This window comes from Plodia interpunctella, chromosome 15, assembly GCF_027563975.2.
Source record: "Plodia interpunctella isolate USDA-ARS_2022_Savannah chromosome 15, ilPloInte3.2, whole genome shotgun sequence".
Taxonomy (NCBI): domain Eukaryota; kingdom Metazoa; phylum Arthropoda; class Insecta; order Lepidoptera; family Pyralidae; genus Plodia; species Plodia interpunctella.
In genome coordinates this window covers 1700164-1722304 of record NC_071308.1, presented here as the reverse complement: position 1 = coordinate 1722304, position 22141 = coordinate 1700164, and the positions used below count along the sequence as shown (strand labels likewise).

At 37.9% G+C, this 22141-nt stretch overlaps 4 protein-coding genes across 6 annotated transcripts in view; 2 read left to right on the top strand and 2 right to left on the bottom strand.

Moving 5' to 3' along the window:
• Nucleotides 1-95: 95 nt before the first annotated feature.
• Nucleotides 96-2233, top strand: U4-U6-60K (U4-U6 small nuclear riboprotein factor 60K). Its single transcript, XM_053755925.2, has one exon. The coding sequence runs from the start codon at nt 460-462 to the stop codon at nt 2056-2058; it is 1599 nt and encodes a 532-aa protein (XP_053611900.1). The 5' UTR covers nt 96-459; the 3' UTR covers nt 2059-2233.
• On the bottom strand, nt 2234-8313 carry Dolk (Dolichol kinase). Its single transcript, XM_053755926.1, has 9 exons — nt 7945-8313; nt 7471-7724; nt 6951-7168; nt 6375-6563; nt 5626-5835; nt 4855-4929; nt 3847-4027; nt 3163-3243; nt 2234-2908 (listed from the first exon to the last, which is right to left on the bottom strand). The coding sequence occupies exons 1-9, from the start codon at nt 8100-8102 to the stop codon at nt 2760-2762; spliced, it is 1515 nt and encodes a 504-aa protein (XP_053611901.1). The 5' UTR covers nt 8103-8313; the 3' UTR covers nt 2234-2759.
• A 478-nt stretch (nt 8314-8791) lies between these two features.
• On the top strand, nt 8792-20326 carry Aldh (Aldehyde dehydrogenase). Its single transcript, XM_053756075.2, has 11 exons — nt 8792-9041; nt 9366-9514; nt 10054-10150; nt 11428-11596; nt 12415-12563; nt 13638-13740; nt 15150-15326; nt 16269-16387; nt 17076-17240; nt 18171-18305; nt 18778-20326. The coding sequence occupies exons 1-11, from the start codon at nt 8937-8939 to the stop codon at nt 18946-18948; spliced, it is 1539 nt and encodes a 512-aa protein (XP_053612050.1). The 5' UTR covers nt 8792-8936; the 3' UTR covers nt 18949-20326.
• LOC128676124 (uncharacterized) overlaps nt 20318-22141 on the bottom strand; it is a 26567-nt gene continuing 24743 nt past the window's right edge. For all 3 annotated transcript variants that reach the window (XM_053756071.1, XM_053756072.2, XM_053756073.2), the window contains exon 16: nt 20318-21965. In XM_053756071.1, the coding sequence (XP_053612046.1) occupies nt 21495-21965 (471 nt within the window). In that variant the 3' untranslated portion in view covers nt 20318-21494. The remainder of the gene's footprint in view (nt 21966-22141) is intronic.

The following is a 22141-nucleotide window of genomic DNA, read 5'->3' as shown; positions in this document are numbered from 1 at the left end:
ATGACATTTGACGTGACGTGACATGAAATTAGTGATGTGTATTTCGGGTGCGACATTATATGCATTATGAACACAAACGTCGATAAATGGTTTTACTTATATGATAATACTTCCAGCTTGTCGTCTTCGGTAATGTCGTATAACAGAGTATAGATTATACAAAATAATCATGCAAAACATCCCAGGCTCAAGTTATTCTCATGATAAATTTGACTGCTCTGACGCATTTACGATCATTTGCATCGATAACCATCTGTTATTAGTTACTACATCACTAGCTTACAATACAAACTGGAAAGACGAACGAGTTAAGCGTTGAGCAGGTGCCAAACAAAACTGTTTTACAACAACGGTTGTGCAATATAACTAACATACTCTTTTTTGTTTTGTTTGTATTACAATTCTTCCATTAATATTCTTTCACTAGTTCTTTCTGCGAATAAGTGATATAACCTCAAAATGTCTTCTGAAGATGAAGACGCTCCATTACCAAAGAAAAGCAAGCAAATCCATTATGGATCCCTGGAGGAGCAGGAGAAAGCCCGGCTGGCGGCCCTGGCTGCCGCTGCCAAGGAAGGCGTAGAGGATTCTGGTGGCAAAGAATTGGGGGACATACAAATCTCTAATGAATACATGGAGCTTGAAGAAGAGATGTCAAGAGATAAGAAAGCGCTGTTGGAGGAGTTCGAAAGGAGAAGGAAAGCTCGGCAGCTAAATGTCTCCACTGACGATGACGAAGTGCGACGTAGTCTGCGACAGCTCGGTGAACCCGTCTGTCTGTTCGGAGAGGGCCCAGCGGAGAGGCGCGTGCGGCTCAGGGACTTGCTCAGCTATCTGGGCGAGGATGCCATCCACAAGAAGCTGGAAGAGGAAGAAGCTCGTATAGAAAGGGACAGAGGCCGGGAAGGTACCTGGTACCATGAGGGCCCGCCGGAACTACGCGAAGCGCGGCTCTGGATAGCTAGGTATTCTTTGCCCAAGGCCAAGGAAAGATTAACAAAAGCACGCGAAGAATTGAAGTTAGCTGGCAGCGTCCGCGCGGCCGCGAAACAGGAATCGCAGAGGAAGGCGTCCGCCATGTCGATATACTGCAGCCAGATTGGTGATACTCGACCGATCAGTTTCTGTCGGTTCAGCAGTGATAGTAAAATGCTAATCACTTCTAGTTGGTCGGGCCTAGTGAAAGTATGGTCAGTCCCCGATTGCACACCCCTGCAGACGCTTCAAGGTCATACATGTAACGTCAGTGCCGCTAATTTCCACCCGAAAGCAGAGTTGCCGAGGCATTTTGTAGACAAAATAAATACAGCAAAAGAGCCTACTGAGGACAACATAATGGATACGAGCGACGCCAGCGAAGCTTGCGCGATGGCGTCCTGCGCGTACGATGGTTCAGTGCATCTGTGGAACTTTGTCAGCTCGTCCCCACTGGCGTCACTACCGGGGCACTCGGCCCGCGTGGCGCGCGTGGAGTTCCACCCGGCGGGGCGACACCTGGCCACGGCCGTGTACGACCACTCGTGGCGGCTGTGGGACCTGCACACGCACACGGAGGTGCTGCACCAGGAGGGGCACGCCAAGCCCGTGTACAGCGTGGCGTTCCAGGGCGACGGGTCGCTGGCGGCCACGGGCGGCCTGGACGCCTTCGGCCGCGTGTGGGACATCCGCACGGGCCGCTGCGTCATGTTCCTGGAGGGTCATCTGGGCGCCATACATGGCATCGACTGGTCGCCTGCCGGCCATCAGTTGGCTACAGCAGCCGCTGATAACCAAACTAAGATATGGGATTTACGCAGGCGAGCCCTTCTGTACACTATACCGGCGCACACGCATTTGCAGAGTGATGTGAGATACCAACGCAGTCACGGACACTTCTTGCTGACATCATCTTATGACCGCTCAGTGAAGCTGTGGTCCAACCCAGCCTGGCATCCTCTCCGAACATTATCTGGACATGATAACAAAGTGATGAGTGCAGACATATCTTATGACAATAAATACATAGCTACATGCTCATACGACAGGACATTCAAACTTTGGGCTCCTGACTTGGCATAGACATTTGGCAAATAAATACCAATGATTTTAGAAATGAAAATATTTAAAAAATGGTTAACCTCTCTACTTGACCAAGTTACACTGGTATAATATTGCCAGATATTCTAGCTTGCAGCTAGAATATAGGTTCTTTTAAATTATTTTTATAACAATAAATGATTTAAAAACAATCAAATGCAAGTTTATATTCATTTATTTTATCAAAAGTATAAAAAATAATTACACCTTAAAACAATATAACAATGTATCTTTGGTTTTAATGGAATGTATTGTCTAAATTCAATAATTAATTTTGCCGTTTTTTGTTTAGGGTTTGTCACTCTAAATACAAAGGCATCTATTTACAAAGTATAAATAAAAAGTGACAATACAGGTAAAATGTGATTAAGTTTAACAATTTTGTAATATTCTAGAAATAATTAAATATATATAAAAAAATATTTAAAAGTTGGTGCCTCATTACTGTGCAAAGGGGACATAGTTTCAAAATGACACCCTAGTCGCAAAAAGTTTAATTCGTGAAGACTGGCCTCAAAAATCACCTAAACGGGGAGGCAGACTTCTAGACATTGGACCAAAAATCTAAAGGGTATTTCTTAGGATTTCGGTGCAATGTCCAGAAGTTTGCCTCGCTGTGCAGGGGAATGAAATTCTTCTAGAACAAGCCAAATGTCAACACCGTAGAGCACAGTACGTGGACGTCAGCACAGCACGTAGGTGGCCTGGAAGGCCAGCAGCGACACGAGCGGCAGCACGAGGTTGTCCACCTGGTCCGTGTGCGCCTCCACCAGCCCCGACGCCACGGCCGCCACGCTGGCGCGGATTATCATGTTGTTGGTTGACAGCAGCTCTGCCGTACAAAACGCCATTTATTGCACAAGGTCAGGTGAGGTTAGAAGGACAAAATAACAGGGTTAAGATGTACTACTATGTAGTTTTTTCAGAAATACTATATAATTTAAAATTTGACATAAAGCAGTGTGTGTGAAGGTCTTATTTCAGAATAAATGCCCTAGTTTTAAAAATATAAATATAAAAGTTAAAATCTTGTTTTAAAGCTTGCAGGCATAAAATTAACAGACATAAAAATGGCAAAAAACGTACCGAACAATTGTAAAGCGTAGACTGTCCCTATTTGCGAGATTATGTTGAAGGCTGTTCCTTCTAAAGTTCTGTTGTTGTCATCTGAAAAGATATACAGATATTTCATACAATTTTTAAAAGTGTAATATTTTTATTTGAAAGATGAGTTTTTATACAAATGCGCCGGACATGTAAGTACTTTTTCTAAAATGTTTTATGAAAAAAATCTTTCACAGCCCTAGCGCCCCTAACGGCAAATTTACTTAGCCCCTATTAAGCTGATGCTCTTGAGCATATTTAAACTTTTTATTCATAACTAATGATTCTTCTAAGGCTTCTCATGGATTAATTGACTGTTTTGTATGTATACACTTTCGTTAATAAACTGTCTAAATAACACTGAAATCTGCATAAAAATTGGTTGCGTGCTTTAAAAGAAGCAAGCTTAAAAACAGACAAACGCGGTGAGCGACATCGTTTCATACTATATAGTTAACTAGCGACCCGTCCCTGCTTCGCTCAGGTAAAACCTTAATAAATTATACACCTAAACCTTCCTCAGGAATCAAACTACATAAAAATAAAACCCGCATCAAAATCCGTTGCGTAGTTTTAAAAATTTAAGCATACATAGGGATATAGGGACAGAGAAAGCGACTTTGTTTTATACTATGTAGTTATAGTGATAAATAAAGATGAACTCACGCCTCCACTTGTAGAAGCCGTAGTTGGAGCCCAGCCAGCTGGCGGCGGTGTCGCCGACGCCGATGGCCAGCACGCCGGCCAGCAGCTCCAGTGGCGCGCCCGCGTGCGCCGGCACCAGCGCCAGCGGGCACGCCAGCGCCGCGAACAGGTATATCGGCGTCATCGCGAATGAGCCCACGTCCTGAGTGTACAGAGACAGTGTTGGCGATGGCCACATTGGCTTAAAACCTCAATAGGTTTTGACGTTTTCTTAAAGAAAAAACTATATTGACGGTGTCGTTCAAAATAATCTGTTGGAAAAATAAAGGTTGCAAAAAACTGCTGCATCGTTTAACTCACACAATTATATCCCTTGAAATATAATTTGAACCAGCTGACGCTGTCGTCTACATTTGTTGGTCCTTCGAGCCGGATAGAGAAAGAGAAAACTAAAAACTAAAGGTATTGATTTTCAGCTGGCACTAGAGTCCCTATGGTGCCAACTGAAAATCATCTTCTAGTCAGACAGAGAAAGCTCTAATGGCTTCCTATAACAAGTGTATGTAATTGTCTGTCTGTGATCTATATAGTAGTCTGAAGCGATCTATAGTATACAGACAGGATTACTTTTTATACATTGGCAATAATTTGTTCACATGCTCAGTCCATGATTCTAAAAACTTTTAGTATGGGAGTAAATCCGAAATCGCAAAAAAGAATTCTATACAGAATTAAATAAGTACCTAAGTTGTGGAAAATGTATGAAAAAGCTGCTTTTTTTTTTCACGATTTCAAAGTTGCTTCCATACGAAAAGTTGTACAGTACCATCGACTGAGCATGTAGATAAAATAATGCCAATGTATAAGAAAACACACTGAATTCGTCATATTATTCATTTCGCTCATAAAGTACGTCAAATATTGTTATATGCATGAACATTGTATACACATATCCAGTATGTACATAATCATACGATTACGATTGAAGGACCTCAAAATTTTATTTCTCATTGTAATGGACAAACTCACCTTGTCATCGCTGTACACATCAAACGCCGATTGAAGGGCACCTGATATCGGCTCTATTTGAGATTTCCTGATAGCCTGCAAATCAATTATCTAGTTAGGATTTTTATCCTTCAAAAAACTTGTACAAATCCCAGGTTCATTCCTAGTTAGGCCAAGATGGAAAATGATGTTTTTTCGCTTGATCTGGTGAATAGAAGTGTAGCGGGAGCTAGGTTATCATGCTCGACCGCCAGCGCAGGGAAGATCTTCCGGCCAGGCTAGGGAACCGCACGGCTCCCCAGGCGCTACACCTAGCCTGGCGGGAAGATCTTCCCTGCGCTGGCGGTCGAGCATAATCACCTAGCTCCCGCTACAGAAGTTTATTTCATATGTATTTATTATGAAATATAGAGTCCGTTATTTAACGAACTAATTGTTCGGTTCGGAAAAATGTTGAGTTTATTCAAACTCAACATTTTTTTCGAGATATTTGACGATCGACTTATTTGAGGACTAACTCAATCTTTGTGATTTGTCCGGCGACTACGGTTTTGGCTTTTCGGCAGTTGATAGACAACAACGTCAATTCATGTGTGTTTCATCTGCAATGTAATTCAATTACACAACAATGTAATTAAATTTCACGCATATGTAATTGAATTACATACGAATGTAATTAAATTACACTAGTATGACCATATGTCACAGGCCTCTCAGCCTAAAACTGCTGTGTGCATATCCTAAGACTAATAAGTTTATGGTCCCTATTTATTGATATCTCGTTATACTTACCTCAATTAAAATGATGAGAGCAAGGCCGATGCCGGACGCCAACGTGATGAGGTTGACGTCCAGGAGGAGGCCCGACAGGAACACCAGCGAGGCCAGCACGTGGAAGGCCTTGCGCGTCACCGTACTCGCCTTCACCGCCAGCCGCGTGCGCGACACCAGCACCACCACCGCTATCACCACCAGCGACAGCCAGAACGTGAATATTTGTACCTAAAAATTATAATCCTAACTGGTATTTCAAATGCGAAAGTGTTTTTGAAGTGATAACTTCTTTAGCGGCGTTGTGCACTTTTTGTGATGGGTAAAAAATGTTAAACTCGCGTCAGGACACGTGACCAGATCGAAAATTCGTAGACGTCAGAAATGAACAACGTTAATATTCAAGTTTTCACTTCTGCCGGCACTCTCGGGGTGAAACCCGTTTTTCTTTTTACCTCTTCACGCTTTAACTACTCAACCAATATTCTTGAAATTTTGCATACATGTAGTGAAGTATGGTGAAGGACATAGGTACCTTTCATCCTGGAAAAATAACTGCTCCCATGGGGAATCGTGCGGGTGAAGCCGCGGGCGTGTGTCTGCTGTCACTAAATGGAGCTAAATGGTAATATAGTCATAAAAGTTGCCTTTAGGATACTTGAATAAATGATTTCATTGTGATTTAGGTGACGGCAGTGTTAGCAATAACACACTCAGCAAGAAGACTGCTACAATAATGGTACAATTTTACAAAATTTACAAGAACTCACCCTGTTCTTATCAAAGAAGATATAGTACAAAATTTTAGGCAGAAAGCCCACTCCGATGATGGAATGCAGTATCATCAGAGTGAATATGAACCCTACTAATAAAATTTTGATCAGGTTCCCAAGGTTCCTTTGCTCGTCAGTCAGCAAATATAATGCTGTAACAATCAATCCCACGGTTGACAACACTGTCTGAAAACAGACCAAATATTGTGACATAATATCACAAGTTCATATGATGTTAAGATAATGTTGAGGGAACAAAATGTGAGTACGCCAAGGCTTAGAAATCGAAAGTTTTCAGTTGTTATAACAAATAAGGAGCCAGATCAAGACTTGAATCTGATACTTTTAATTGACAAACTCTGGAACTTGGTTATGAAAGATATTTTGTGTCTTTTATATCTCTCTCTTTCATCCTTGCTTAATTCTAGTTGCAAAAGTTTATGTTGGAATGCTCATCTCCAACATTAGTTCTGTTTAAAAAAAAATGTGTTTTGTCAGAAATTCTAGAACATCAGGTACATAGCAATAAAAAAAAAGTATGCCATATTTAAAAAAAATTTAGTTAGCACTTACATTGACAATAGTATTAATAAATTCCATTTCCTCATCAGACTCTCCGATGTCATAGAACACTTTGATCAGTATTGTGATGGTGAGCAGGGATATCCCCTGAGACACGAGCATCGCTTCGCCCACTGTAAATGTCTTTGGGTGGGACAACAGACAAAATCGTAGTAACAAGTTGTAGAGGTGCAGTGTGGGGAACGCGCATAGGATTGAGAAGGCTAGATCTGGAATATAAGTGTTAAAGATAAGCTAGGAATCAAATAACATCAGTAGAAATATTTGTCACAACTCCAATATTAGTGGATGTGTTATAATATTTGATAAAAGAGTTCTTTTAACTAGTACATCATTATAACTTGGTTATAAATATATGTTTTAAGCAATCAACAGAATTATTATCTCAACAATTATGTTAGAAATTTTACATTTAAATATTCATTTCCAAATCTTATCTACCTGATTTAGTCACAGATTATGAAAATCATATGACAGTAATAAAAATACATATTTTAAAATTGTATCTCACCTTGTTCTAAAAACACATACAATAATAGAACAGAAGCCATTGTAGAGGCAGTGCAGCCTCCATGTATTGTGTCATAGTTGAGCACCACACATGACACGGACAGGAACAGTATAAACAGGCAGGAGTACACTAAGAGGCCAATGGACACACAAGCTACAATTTTGTACAGCAGTGACACTTTATAAAAGTATGCATATATGCAGAGAATTGCTGGCAGAAGACTACAGCACCACAAGCCATTGCTGTTAACAGGCCTGAAAAAATATTGTTTCATTTAGAAAGTTGTAAATTAAAAATATAATGTTAATTTAATGTGTCTTGTAGATTCTGACAGGTGGGAAATCAACCTACCTACCAGAAACGAGTTAAACATGTGAAATGAAGCACAGTCTATAAAAACAATAAAACGGAAAATAAAGAGATGTAAATTCAAATATTCAAGCAATATGGAGACAAAACTATAGAGGTATTTACCTGGTTTTTATTCCTCCATTTATTAAATTCCTTTTTATTTGTTGATCAAGAATTATGAAAGGTGTTATATATTTTCTTTTGAGACTTTTTGGTAGTGAAAAATAATCAGTCCTTATTACTTCAGAATGTACTACGTTTTTTGATTTTTTTGATTCCATTTTTATTTAACATATGTTATTAGTAAATAGGTAAACTACAGATTCAAAACAATTACAAGAAAGGATTCCAAAACACCCGGAAATCTACCAACTGAAAATAAAATGCAACAAACAGGATACAAAAACTGATTGATAACATAGAGGTAACCTTTGAACAATAATTAAACTTGATTGAGAACACAAACACACACAACAGCTGATGAATGAAATGTCAGTGCGTGCCGGCTAGTGATGCCTCGACTCGATTGATGACTCATGAGTCGACTATCGATCATCTATTGATTAAATGTCGATAAGACAATCGATTTTACAGATAGTAGATATTGGCATAATATTAATAGGATTATCGATAACAATTGTGTACATTGTAGGTACTCAATAATATTGATAGCTTATAATGAAGCCACTTTGATTTGTTTGTCGAAAAGTCGCTACGATACTATACACATAACTATCGCTTGTTCTTAACTATTGATAGCCACTACGATTTCGATACTATGAATAGCTATTAACTAATATCGGTGGCGTCGAAGAATAAGATAAATAACGAGTTCTATAAAATGTTTCTTAGAATGTCGATGTCGATAACTATCGATAGAAAAATGAACTGTTTGATTTTTAAATTGAAACGTCATTTTTTGGCAACACTACTCCGACCGAAGTGTTTTTGCTTTTCCATTCATTTTTTCTCCTCCCTTCACCTTCATCTTGACTTGCACAGAGTACTTTCTTGTTGATTGACTGATTGACCGACAGTTTGTCTTGTCGCCGGTCGGTCGGTATTGTGGTGTTTACTTTGTTTGTATCATATACCTATAACTAGTAAATTATAAAATGATGTTCCGTAATATTAGCAAAGTAATAAGACCTCATACAGCTAAATTTGGAACAGCCGCTTTGCCTGCGCCAAATACTAACCCAGAAATTTTATACACTGGGGTAAGTGAAAAGTTTTACTGCAGTTTTCCATAAAATCCGACGGCAGATAGGTATTTAAAAAAAAATTAACTAAGCTATTGACGCTACTATGAAACATGTTCTCCACATTCTTTATTTTTACCGTTTCAAATGTTTTTAGGTACCTATGTGTCATTCTTCTTAAAATACCAAATCTCTTTTATCGGTTCCATTGCAATTAGCGTGCTCAACACATGCCTAACCCCCTTTTCTAAAACGTAGTTGTAAAATTTTTTATTACTAGAAAACTACTACAATGTATAGTAGATTTACTTTGAAATATCATCAAAAACTCTTTATTTGTAGCTCTTCATCAACAATGAGTGGGTGAAGTCGTCGGACGGAAGGACCTTCCAAACGGAGAATCCTGCGACGGGTAAAGTGATTGCTGAAGTGCAGCAGGCTGGCAAGGCTGATGTTGACAAAGCTGTCCAAGCAGCCAAAGATGCTTTCAAGTACTGTATTGCTTTTATTACAATCTAGGTATAACTCCTGTTCCTATATTAGTTTTAGCCAAGCTAATTTTGACCCATTAGGTACTCTGAATCTACGGATAAATTTTCCTGTAATTTCAATTCCCCTTGGCTTGATTTGAGAGTGCACTCATGTATGCAGGAACTTTTGAACTATTTAATGCATGGGGTATGATTTTTTTGTCACACATTAAATGCAACATGATCCCCCTGATGATGAAAAAAGCTTGCATTAAAAATGAAATTGTTATGGAAAACTTATTTTTATTTATTCCAAGCATCTATATTCATCTAATAATATCAAATCAATACTCATCATCTACAGGTATTGATGTAATAAATGGCCGTTGGTCACATTTTCATGGCTAAACTGATATTGCCTCTATAAATTGCCTTCAAAAGCACATTTTATGTTTATTATTAGCATTAAAGCATTATTTGCAAATTACTATCATTATTTTCTTTAGAGATAGGAAATCAACTTTATACATTTCTTATAAGTATTATTGAAATCCAAACAGATTGGGATCGCCATGGCGGACTATGGATGCTTCAGACCGCGGCCTGCTCCTCAACAGACTTGCAGATCTCATTGAGAGGGACCGGACTTACATAGCGGTAAAGAATACAATACTATACAAAATCATTGAATACATTCAAAAAGATTAGTATATGTATATAATTTAAAACTTAAATAGTCACTGTTGTAATCTGATTAATATATATCTCTTGATGTTTACTGTTTAATGTTTTAAGTATTCACAAACCCATTCAGCTCAAAGTATTAAAAAAAGTTTCTTTTGTCAAAAACTATTGGACAGATTTTTGCACGGTTTTCACCTATGGACAAAATAGTTTTAACAAAGTAACAATTTTGAGCAATCATAATATTTTTAACTTTCATTATGAATCACACTTTTTAATACAGTGAATAACTAAAGTGTTAAAAGATATAAGACTACTATTGTAAGAAAATAAAAACTAATAGGCATAATTAAAATGTGTATCACACTATTATTAAGGCATTTCAGGTAAATTTATATAAATTTATCCATATTTTCTCAACTGTGCCTATGAAAAAAAAATCCTTTTTATGGTTTGTATACAAACTTCTAAGTACCTAAACATACAGAGTATAGTCTAATCAATTAGGTTTGAAGTGACTGGTCATAATATTGGCAACATTTTCCTAATGGTAAATTAAATGTCTAATCATTCTTAGCTCTGTGACGCATCGAGTGATAAGAGTGGGTATCAAGAGAGCACACAATGGTGATCACCTATCACCATTTTATCTGACCTTGTTTATCTCAATTTGACTGATATCGTATTTTCTCATTACATACATTTGCATGATCTGATTGCATGTATGTATACAATGACAATGTTAGGTACATAATTTTGTTTCAACATGATTTTATATGTGTATAAATCGTCATATGTCATGTATTTATTATAACACAACAAAATAATTATAATTTTGTGTAATTCATGTAATATTTTTCTTTTTTGTTCAGTTATGAAGGTACTTTGACATATCCACACTAGTCCATCCTAATATAATACAATAATAATACTATAAAGAGAAAAAAAAATAGTTTTTTTGTTTATAAAGAATAAACTCAAAAACTACTAGATCGATTTTGATGAAATATTCCGCAGAGACAGACGAAACCTCCAGGAGTTTGAGCTACTTTTTATTATGGTTTTACGTTGCGTTTTACGTTTACGAAGTTGCAAAACAAAAATATGGTTCCCAAGAGCAAATTTATTTTTAAATGCAATTTTTGGAAAACTCTGAAAATTTTGAGCTGTTCAGTCTCATTGTACCCAAAGAATCAGGAAAAGAGTTGACTATTGGATATTAGATTTGCTATTATGTATTTAATGTGCAGAGTCTGGAAACCCTGGACAACGGGAAACCATACACGGCAGCTTATTACGGCGACCTTGGGGGTTCTATCAAAAACCTTCGGTACTACGCTGGTTGGGCCGACAAGAACCATGGACAGGTGGTGCCAGCCGATGGGAAATACTTGGCGTACACCCGCCACGAGCCCGTTGGTGAGTCACAGACAGACAGACAATAACTGCCCTAGTCTATTGATGGGAAACGATTCATGTACATGCCATGTGGAATATGCATGTGCTTTTCTAAGTTTTATTCTGGCCATTTTTAACCACTATTTATTATCCAATAATAGAATATTTGTGTATCACAAATCATCTTACAATAGACATTAAATATGCCAATAATATATTCTAATCCAAATTTTGAAAATTTCCAAACTTTGCAAGTGGTCTATGGAAACTACATGGATCAGATTGGTATACAAACTCATAAATATTTAAGGACAAATCACACTGATTGACCTAGGCCCAAAGTAAGTTCGAGGCTTGTGTTATGGGATACTAACTCAACGATACTATATTCTATACGAAATACATATATAGATAAACATCAAAGACCCGGGCCAATCAGAAAAAGATCATTTTCCATCGTGACCCGACCGGGGGATCGAACCTGGGACCTCTCGGTTCAGAGGCACTTTACCACTGCGCCACCTAGGTCGTCATGTGGCACACACGAGTAGGATTCGAACCTGGGACCTTTCGATCGAGACTGTCAGTCTTAACCACTGGACCACCACCTCTTCAATTATATCAAGGGGTTTACCATTTACGACCTAAACTGAGCTGCATCGCAAATTCGTACCATCGACTTAATTTTTAATATGAATGCGATTCATTTTAGGTTCCTAAATTGAACCGAGTTGCAATCGTCCTGTAAAAATTGATAGTAGGCCTACCAGTACTAACAACTGTATGGTGTAACTCTTAGATTAATACTAAATTCTGTGGTGAAAAAACCTATACCCCAGGTGTCTGTGGCCAAATAATCCCATGGAACTTCCCGCTGTTGATGGCCGCGTGGAAGTTGGGCCCGGCGCTGGCGACCGGCAACGTGGTCGTCATGAAGCCAGCCGAACAGACACCGCTCTCTGCGCTCTACATCGCTCAGCTCGTCAAGGTAGACTGTGCCTTTGATATGCTTTTACGATTTAAACTTTCCGCAATTAATGATCGTCGTGTAATTTTATATTTGTTGTAAAAATATTTAATTATATACAATGATGAACAACCGAGCTATATTTTGCTAATGGTTCGCTTGTCCAGTTTTATATAGCTATTCTACACACGCAACGGATTTTGATGGAGTTTTCACTGTTACAAGTGATTAACAAAAGTTTGTACATACAAAACAGCTTATTAGGTTCAGAAAATTTACAGATCATAATGACAGTGCGGCCGCAGCAGTCGAAATGCTCTGAAAATTACCCATTAGACCTTGCAAATTAAATCAATCATTTATTCAGACATTAGACCTTTATTAGAGGCACTTTTTCACGTCAAGTATCATATTATATACCAATTTATCAAAAGCTACAAACTACTGGCATTTCGGAACGACCACTGCTGAGAAGAAATGCCGAAAGAAACTCATTTGAACAGTGTTGGTCCCTATCATGCCAGAAGGGCTTACCATTATTATTGTTTCTTACATATTTTTTCTACCTCCTCTTGCATAAATGAAATATACCCCGTGAATGAAATATATATTTTGGACAATATAGGTAACAAGGCAATGGCTCTGTAATTCTTTGGGTCTAATTTTGACCCCTTTTTTATGTATAGGAATGATTTTAGCTATTTTTAACTGTTCGGGTGAACTGAAAGCGGTGGTGGTGTAATGGTTAAGACGCCCACCTGTGGATCGAAAGGTCCCAGATTCGAATCCTACTCGTGCCACATGAGTTTTTATACCAATCTGCCTCATATATAGTAGTTTTCATCGACCACCACTTGCTTCCGGTGAAGGAAAACATCGTGAGGAAACCTGCACACTGGTTGATTATTATTAACCTGTGTGTGAAATGAAGAAGGCAATGGTAAACCACTCCATTAATAATGCCAAGAAAGCGGTTGTTTCATTCCACGTAATGACCACGACCCTCAGCCATGAGGAATACGACTATGAAGAAGAACTGTTCGGGGAATATTTCATTTATAAAGCGTGTTGGTACATACAAGTGTCGTCCCGCAGGAGGCGGGGTTCCCCGCGGGTGTGGTGAACATGTTGCCGGGGTACGGGGACGCGGGCGCGGCGCTCGTGCAGCACCGGGACGTCGACAAGATCGCCTTCACCGGTAAACCTATAGCTTTAACTAATAGCGTTTTTTCAGGGCAACGCGCTTGTGACACCCCTGGTGTTACGGTGACCACTTTCCTTAGGGTTGACCGTCTGTTTGCTCGGTTTTGTATTTGCAAAGGGGCGAAAACTAGCCAAAAAGTAGTTTAAATTTTACACAAGCAATAAATGAGTCTGAAACTAATCTCCGACAATAATATTATAATAATATAATAAAATGATTATTTTGTTCTTGAAAAATATTGCATGCCTGAAACTCCTGAAAGGGCAACCTGTTGAAACTCTTACTTATATTTACCATTTTTGTATGTGTGTACATGTACAGACACAGATTTTGCAATAAATGTTTTTGACTTCAGAATGTTTCGTCATCGGGCGTTTGAACGACAGAACCCTTCACCTACGAACAATTCGCCGAAATTATGTCTCCTCTATTCTGTTTCGATGTCGAAACATTCTGTCGACGAAAAGTTCGTAAACGAAGCAATTGTCGGAGAACCGTTTCAGACTCGCAATAAATATATTTCAAACAAACCATTTATAAAAATATACTAACAAGACTATGTTTAAGATTCACTCTGATATATTTGTGACGGTTCTAGATGACATGGATATTTTATATATCAAGGTCGCACGACTATGTATACAACAAGATATGTATGATTGTAACGACACACATTATCACTTATCTACTAGTATTTTACATAATAAAACAATGACTCGTGATAAATTTGTTAATTATCGCATATATGCATGTTTATATTATTCCTTATAAATGGACACTATTACATAAACATATTGAAATGTAATAATTAACTTCTAATAATTTTCTTCTTTCACTATTTATTCATTATGTAGTTCTTATTATTCCATGGAATTAGTAACGAAGTACTTACTAAATCCATGTATTATTCAGCTAAATAAAAAGTTCACTGTCACTTTGTTGCTATAACAAATAAATTGTAATGTCATCCGGAAAAATGCGTGATAAGATAATTATAGTTATGTAAATCAATGCTAATCACACTTTTTTAACTTCAAGGAATAACGAATGTTAGATATATATTTTATTCTCTTAACCATTGTCAAAAAATATTTGTGTTTACGAAAGGTCCGTAAAGAATTGTAAGCTATGTAACTATCGTCACAGGCGTAGGTAATTGGATTTTAATTCAAATCAGTAAACCAGACTATACTTTACTATATGTTGCTCGGGGCTTCCCTCCCGTGAGAATTTTGAGATAAAATATAGAATATAGCAATCTTGGGTAATGTACCTTTCTAATGGTGAAATAATTTTTGAAATCGGTTCGGCTCATGCTCACTCTCTTAATACTTCTTCCTCTACCGTAAAAAGATTAATCATGTTTTGATGGGGGGCTGTGACGAAACAGTTGTGATCTACAGGCTCCACGGAGGTGGGCAAACTGATCCAGCGCAGCGCGGCGGACACTCTGAAGAGAATCACCCTGGAGCTGGGCGGGAAGTCGCCCAACATCATCCTGGCCGACGTCGACCTGGAGAAGGCGGTGGAGTCGGCTCACATGGCGTTGTTCTACAACATGGGACAGTGCTGCACTGCTGGTATGTTTGTTTATTTTTTAAACCATTTCTAATATACTTTAAATGAGATTGAAAAAAAAATTAAATCTCGTAATTAATAAAACTGATCAATTAAAGGGAAAATTAATTATTTATTTTGGTTATTGAAATAATTGTATGCATTTCATTTTATACGTAGTCAACTAATGCCGGTTTCACACTAACGCCACTCTCTTCATCTTCGCATAATGCCGTATGCGCTCAAGGTAACGAATGCAAAAAAAGTTCTTAAATTATAGATTCGGCTATGATTTTACAAGCGTTCGCCTGCCTGACATTAACCCACATTGACGATACTATGATTGCCTAGCATTTTATAACGTACAAAACTCATAAATTCCTATTATGTCGGTTCTAACATCGAATCCTCGGGAGTAAACAGGGTGATTACTAATACATTGTCATTACTGAACAAGTTTACGTATGGAAGCCTTGAAAACCTTGAAATCGCGGAAAAAAAAACACCTGACCCATTCTTTCCACAACTATTTAATTTTGTATAGAGCAACCGATTTGATTTTGGTGTTACACCCATAATAAACGTTGTTCAGAATCATGGACCGAGCATGTAGACAAAATATTGGCAATGTTTAAAAAGCGGTGGTGGTGTAATGATTAAGACGGGCGCCTGTGGATCGAAAGGTCCCAGGTTGGAATCCTACTCGTGCCACATGAATTTGTATACCAATCTGACTCATGTATAGTATTCATCGACCACCACTTGCTTCCGATGAAGGAAAACATCGTGAGGAAACTTGCACACTGGTTGATTATTAATTTGTGTGTGAAATGGAGAAGGCAATGGTAAACCACTCCATTACTAATGCCAAGAAAGTTGTTATGTGTGTTTAATGCCACGTAATGACCACCACAGCCATGAGGATTACGACTATGAAGAAGATGTAAATAAGAAATTGATTGCAGGTTCCAGAACGTTCGTGGAGGATAAGATCTACGACAAGTTCGTGGAGCTGTCGGCGGAGCGCGCCCGCCAGCGCGTGGTGGGGGACCCCTTCCGGCCCGACGTGGAGTCCGGCCCGCAGGTTCTTACTTAGTTTTCTGTCACATTACTAAATCCCAACTAATATTGTTAATAAAAGTGTAAAACATTCAATGTTAATATTATAATTAGTAATTATAATAATAAAAAACTAAATTATAGATACTAAATTAATTTCAATAAAAAAAATGTTACTAAATCGCCATCGTAAAAATTTGAAGTAAATACGAAAATAATTTTTTTTCAATACCTCTTCACGCATTCTACCGGACTGATTGTTATGAAATTTGGTACACGAGTAAAAAAACCTGAAACCACATATATGATACTTTTTATCCCGAAATTCCTACGGGAGCGAAACCCTGGGGCGCGTCTAGTATTGTACAGATTCACAATTTTTTGATTAAATATATGATATGTAATCAGAAAGTGGTGAAAATGTCTTATTCTTTCTATGGTAAAAAATCTTTGATGTCGTCAGATTTCGACTTCGGTGGCGCAGTGGTAAAGTGCTTGCCTCTGAACCGAGAGGTCCCGGGTTCGATCCCCGGTCGGGTCATGATGGAAAATGATCTTTTTCTGATTGGCCCGGGTCTTGGATGTATAATATGTTTTTGTTATAAATAGTATTGTTGAGTTAGTATCCCATAACACAAGTCTCGTCTCACTTACTTTGGGGCTAGCTCAATCTGTGTGATTTGTCCTAATGATTTATTTTATTTATTTATTAGATCGACCGCGAACAGCTAAATAAGATATTGGAGCTGATCTCGAGCGGCAAGCGTCAGGGCGCGCGGCTGGTGGCGGGCGGCGGACGCGCGGGCGACGCGGGCCACTTCCTGCAGCCCACAGTCTTCGCTGACGTCGGCGACCACATGGACATCGCCCGGACCGAGGTGCCCTTACCTACACCTTTTTCTTTAGTGTTTTTTACAACAAGGGCCGAGAAACAGCGCGAATTAGATAATTGTTAATGAAACATTTTATTTAAAAGATTTATTGACAATGAAAATGAAATCTAGAATTTACAGTAATTTATAAATGTAAGCTATGATACTTTGAAATTTCCAAATGAAGTAAACAAAATATAACTGAGAAAGCAACCGATAATACGCTCAAGTTTTAATACTTTTTTGCCTTCCAAATGAAGTAAATAAAATTGGTTAATCAGCCAATTCAATTAATTAACCATGACTAATTTTTACTACGGTCTGCTGGTCGAACACATAAAGCGATCAATAAACCCAAATAACAGTACATTCTCAGTAAAATGAAGATCACCATTACTAGAATAAAATAACAGATTCTCATCCAAGCTTTCGGATAACAATTCGATTTCAGTTACAATTTAGAGATGAATATTTTTAGACTTGACGTATTTCTTGTAATGGATGACTGCAGGACAAATATTTAATGGTTGAGGGACAATTCGTCGAAATCTGGACTTTGTGGATACTTTAATGTGCGTATGGGAGAATAATAAATATATTAGGACAAATCACACAGATCGAGCTAGCCCCAAAGTTCGAAACTTATGTTTTGGGATAGTAACTCAACGGTACTATATTTTATAACAAATACCTATATAGATAAACATGCAAGACCCGGGCCAATCAGAAAAATATTTTTCTATCATGAATCTCTCGGTTCAGAGGCAAGCACTTTACCACTGCGCCACCGAGGGTCGTAAAAATATTCATAATATTCCCGAGAATATTCCAGGGATTTAAGTCCAGATTTCGACCGCTATTCTTAAGTTTCTGATGGAGAATATTCCGAGAACGGAGAATTGGACTCCAATAATGTAACTCCACAAATACTTCCAGATCTTCGGGCCGGTGCAGCAGATCATCAAGTTCTCGTCGCTGGAGGAGGTGGTGGCGCGCGCCAACAACACAGACTACGGCCTGGCCGCCGCCATCTTCTCCAAGGACATCGACAAGGTCAATTACCTCGTGCAGGTATGTCGTATGTTTTTTGGTATTTTTTATTTTATTTTGCTTCTAAATAATAATAGTTCACTACATGCTAGTTATAGCTAATAGATTATGTTAACTGAGTGTAAAAACCGGCTGATTATAATCCAGATTTTAATCAGACCTATTTTGACAACGGATTTTATTGATTCGACATTACCCCAAGGAAATTACGAATCGATAATAAAACCAGGCTTGACTAATCGATACAATATATTATATTTGGCAAATTGAAACTAATGGCTTGACAAGTCCGACCTTTTCGTAGACTTGACTAATCAGAACTTTTACAAGTTTTTTTTTTATGTTTGACGAAATAAAAAAAAATATTAAAAATATAGGTATATATATAGGAAAATTTCGCTTGACAAATCAAAACAACTTTCAGACTTGACCAATAATATCGTAAATGAATAGAATATATATAACATGTGAACAACCGCCGTGGTACCCGCAGGCGCTGCGCGCGGGCACAGTGTGGGTGAACGACTACAACGTGTTCGCGAACCAGGCGCCCTTCGGCGGCTTCAAGCAGAGCGGCGTCGGGAGGGAGAACGGGGAGTATGGGCTGCGGAACTATACTGAGGTCAAGTCCGTCGTCGTCAAACTCACTGATAAGAACTCGTAATTTTATAACTAATAACTTTCATTTTGTATTGTAAGATTTCGTTATACAGGGTTACTGGTATCTAACGGATAACCTTCCAAAGCCGCATAAGGTACATAGAGACTAACATCTTTTGTTCTACGACTTTTGTCTAAACGTAATAAATACAAAAAAAAATTGTTTTTTTTTTGTTTTAATGTCGTTTGTATAAAACGTTGACTCTATATTCGATTCCGCCACATGTTAGCAGCTACTGTACTGTCTCGTGTTGCTCAACATAGAGTTGTGTGGAATCGCAAATTAGATTGTATTATTTTTATACGAAAAAAAAAACGAGGAATCACGAAAAATCTTAGAATAAAAGTTAATTGTTTCGATGTACACAAGTAGTCTTAGAGTAGGAGGTTTTGCGTTTGATACCAGTAACCCTGTATATAGGGTCCGTTTTTAAACAGCAGTCGAATTTTCACACGACCCAATAAAAATAGTGCCGAGGACGAAGTGTTGGGTTTGCATTTCACTTCTCACACACAGCTAACCAATCACATTGCAGAGTGGTTGTCGTCGCGTCACAACGGCGCACTGATTGGTTCACCTGCGGCTCATTGCCAATCGACTCGATAGTGAGAAGTGAAATATAAACCCACATGTCGTCCTCAGTTATCCAAAGGAATTTACAGCACAAAAAAAATACAAAATAAAATTTCGTTCTATTTTTTATGTCGTCGAAATTGAGCTGGTGTTTAAAGCCACCCTTACGGCAACGTTTCCAGCTAAGTATATAAATACAACAGACAGTGAAAAAAACAACCTATTTTTCTCCACAGAGGGAGAATGGGGAGTATGTATTTAAATCTAAGCTTTACTCGTTATAAATGATGTCAATCATTCAAAAAGTGAGTGTCTTATGTCTATTTTTACACTTGTATATACAAACATAATCATAAACACGGCACAGCTGCGATCTGAAAACGCGCGACGCGTGCTATATAATGTGTATGGTCGCGCGTTGGCAGCGTCTTGCATTTTTATTCTATGCTCAACAATGAAGCAATTTACTTGTGTTCATTTAAGTTTTAAAATAGTTAAAGACGTTTCGATTGTAAAAATATCAAGACAACATTTTTTATAAGGTTCAAAATGTTGTCCTTGATACGACTTTCAAAATAAAGTCTCAAAACAAAAACAGGTGCTAATTACATATAATGTTGTGTGCAACGAATGCAACGTCTTCCATATATCTCCATATAATGGACAATGTTAGTGTAAACACAACTTATTATGATTTTATATTATTTCTCAGTACCATCTTAAACTTTATGTAAGCTTATGTACCTATTTGTATAATCTTCAGTGCTGTGTCATAGATATATTTTCTAATAAAAAACCATTTATATAAGTACAAAGTTTTATTCAACGATAAATCTAATATCAACTACACATCTAATAATAAATTATTGTTAAAAATCGAAACTAGAAATAACCTGATATAGTTTTAAAAACTTACACAAGAGAAAATAATAGTAAAATAGGGTATACCAACATAAGGCGATTCAAAACCTTTGGCTTCTAAATATATCGCTAAAATTTGTAGAATATTAAAATCAACGAAGCTAAATATAATATAAAATGGTGCGAGTATTACAATACGAGTACCTTCTAAAGGTGAACACTATCCTAAAAATCACAACAGTGGAATGTACGTGCCACCTATACTAGTAATCACATAGCCTTTGCATAGTATACATCTAAGAAATATAGACAAAGAAACATGTATAACAATCTTTGGGTTTAAATGCGAGTTGGACGGATCTATGGCAAGATGTGTGTGCTGAGTTAATAGCAAAATGTATATTCAGGCGCCCTGCGCGAATTTTCAATACATTGCTAAATAACTTTACAATTAAAATGTGGAATTAACATTCGTAATGTTATAACTGTTAAAACGATGTATAATTGAAAATGTATTCTTTGGCTATAATAATAATAATTTAAAAGGATGGAATATAGTCTAAAATCAACATGATTATTCACGTAAGCTTTGTACTTATCAGATTGTCATGCAATTACTCATTAGCAATCGATGCTAATTGTTAAAAATACAAGAAAATCAAGTTGTGCTATTGTCGGTATGTTGTAGCCACAAACGTTAATCAGCCTTAATAAATATCAACCTGATGGTAAATCAGCTAAAAAAATTTGTTAATAAAATCATCGTCGCTCTACATGATTCTCAATGATTTCCTATATTTAATTTATCAATTTACCTGCATTGAAAATAACTGTATTTTGTTAACTTTTGATACATTTAATGGGAGTTATGAAAATCAAGTCAATGCGTGTCTTATCGAACCGATATGGGAAGTTCTTTTTAGCATATTTTTGCGGTGTTTTAAGGTGCATTTACACCAAACGAATGCTCGTTCTATCTCCATTTTAGCTGCACAATTAATGGCTGACCTGTGGCCTGTTCTTGATGGATTGTAACATTGGGGACAGAATGAGCATTCGCTTGTTTTGTTTAAAATCAACATCAAATTACATGTTTTCAAAAGCACTTAGCCTGATCAGCGATCATTCTTCTCAGGCGCGTCCTCGTTGATAACCGACAGGTTTTCCTCGGAGATCTTCTCCAAGCAGCCGCAGGTCATCGACGACAGCGTGCTATTGGCTAAATCTTCCTCGATTTTCTTCTCCAACAGTTCAAAATCGTCGTTCTCCACTTGGCACTTGATGCATTCCTCCGACGAGGAATCCTGATAGCACACAGCATTCTCTATATTGACCTCGACCTCGTCGTTTTTGTCGTGGTTCACTAGAGAGGGACTGCTGCTGCTCAACGCGCGGGTTTCTTTATTTATTTTATTGAAAGACGCGAATATTTCTGACTTGGGCCGTGTGTTCCCGGCGCGGGGCCTCCTGGCGGCGCACAGCGACAGCAGCACCGCGCCCGCGTCCACGGCGTCCGCGCCGCGGGGCTCCGCGTCCGAGTTGTCGCAGCGGAAGTAGATCGTGTCGCAACCGTTCTCTTGCTTCACCTGCGAGTGTTTTACATATTGCATTTCTATTAGAAATAGGCCACAACGATATATAGTATAATTATTTATTAGTATTAAAAGTATTAGTAGTAAGTATGTATCATAAATAATTTCTAATAAAATATTTTACCTAGTACAGTCAACAACACGTCAACATTCCCAAATGTAATTGCAAA

Excerpts from the sequence above, each read along its gene's own strand:
- U4-U6-60K (XM_053755925.2), top strand. The coding sequence starts at position 460 with ATGTCTTCTGAAGATGAAGACGCTCCATTACCAAAGAAAAGCAAGCAA.
- Dolk (XM_053755926.1), bottom strand. The coding sequence starts at position 8,102 with ATGGAATCAAAAAAATCAAAAAACGTAGTACATTCTGAAGTAATAAGG. Across the intron at positions 4,930-5,625 it reads CTCTCATCATTTTAATTGAG|GCTATCAGGAAATCTCAAAT; the intron begins GTAAGTATAACG and ends ATTGATTTGCAG. Across the intron at positions 3,244-3,846 it reads CGGCTTCTACAAGTGGAGGC|ATGACAACAACAGAACTTTA; the intron begins GTGAGTTCATCT and ends ATATCTTTTCAG.
- Aldh (XM_053756075.2), top strand. The coding sequence starts at position 8,937 with ATGATGTTCCGTAATATTAGCAAAGTAATAAGACCTCATACAGCTAAA. Across the intron at positions 13,741-15,149 it reads CGACAAGATCGCCTTCACCG|GCTCCACGGAGGTGGGCAAA; the intron begins GTAAACCTATAG and ends TGTGATCTACAG. Across the intron at positions 18,306-18,777 it reads AGGTCAATTACCTCGTGCAG|GCGCTGCGCGCGGGCACAGT; the intron begins GTATGTCGTATG and ends TGGTACCCGCAG.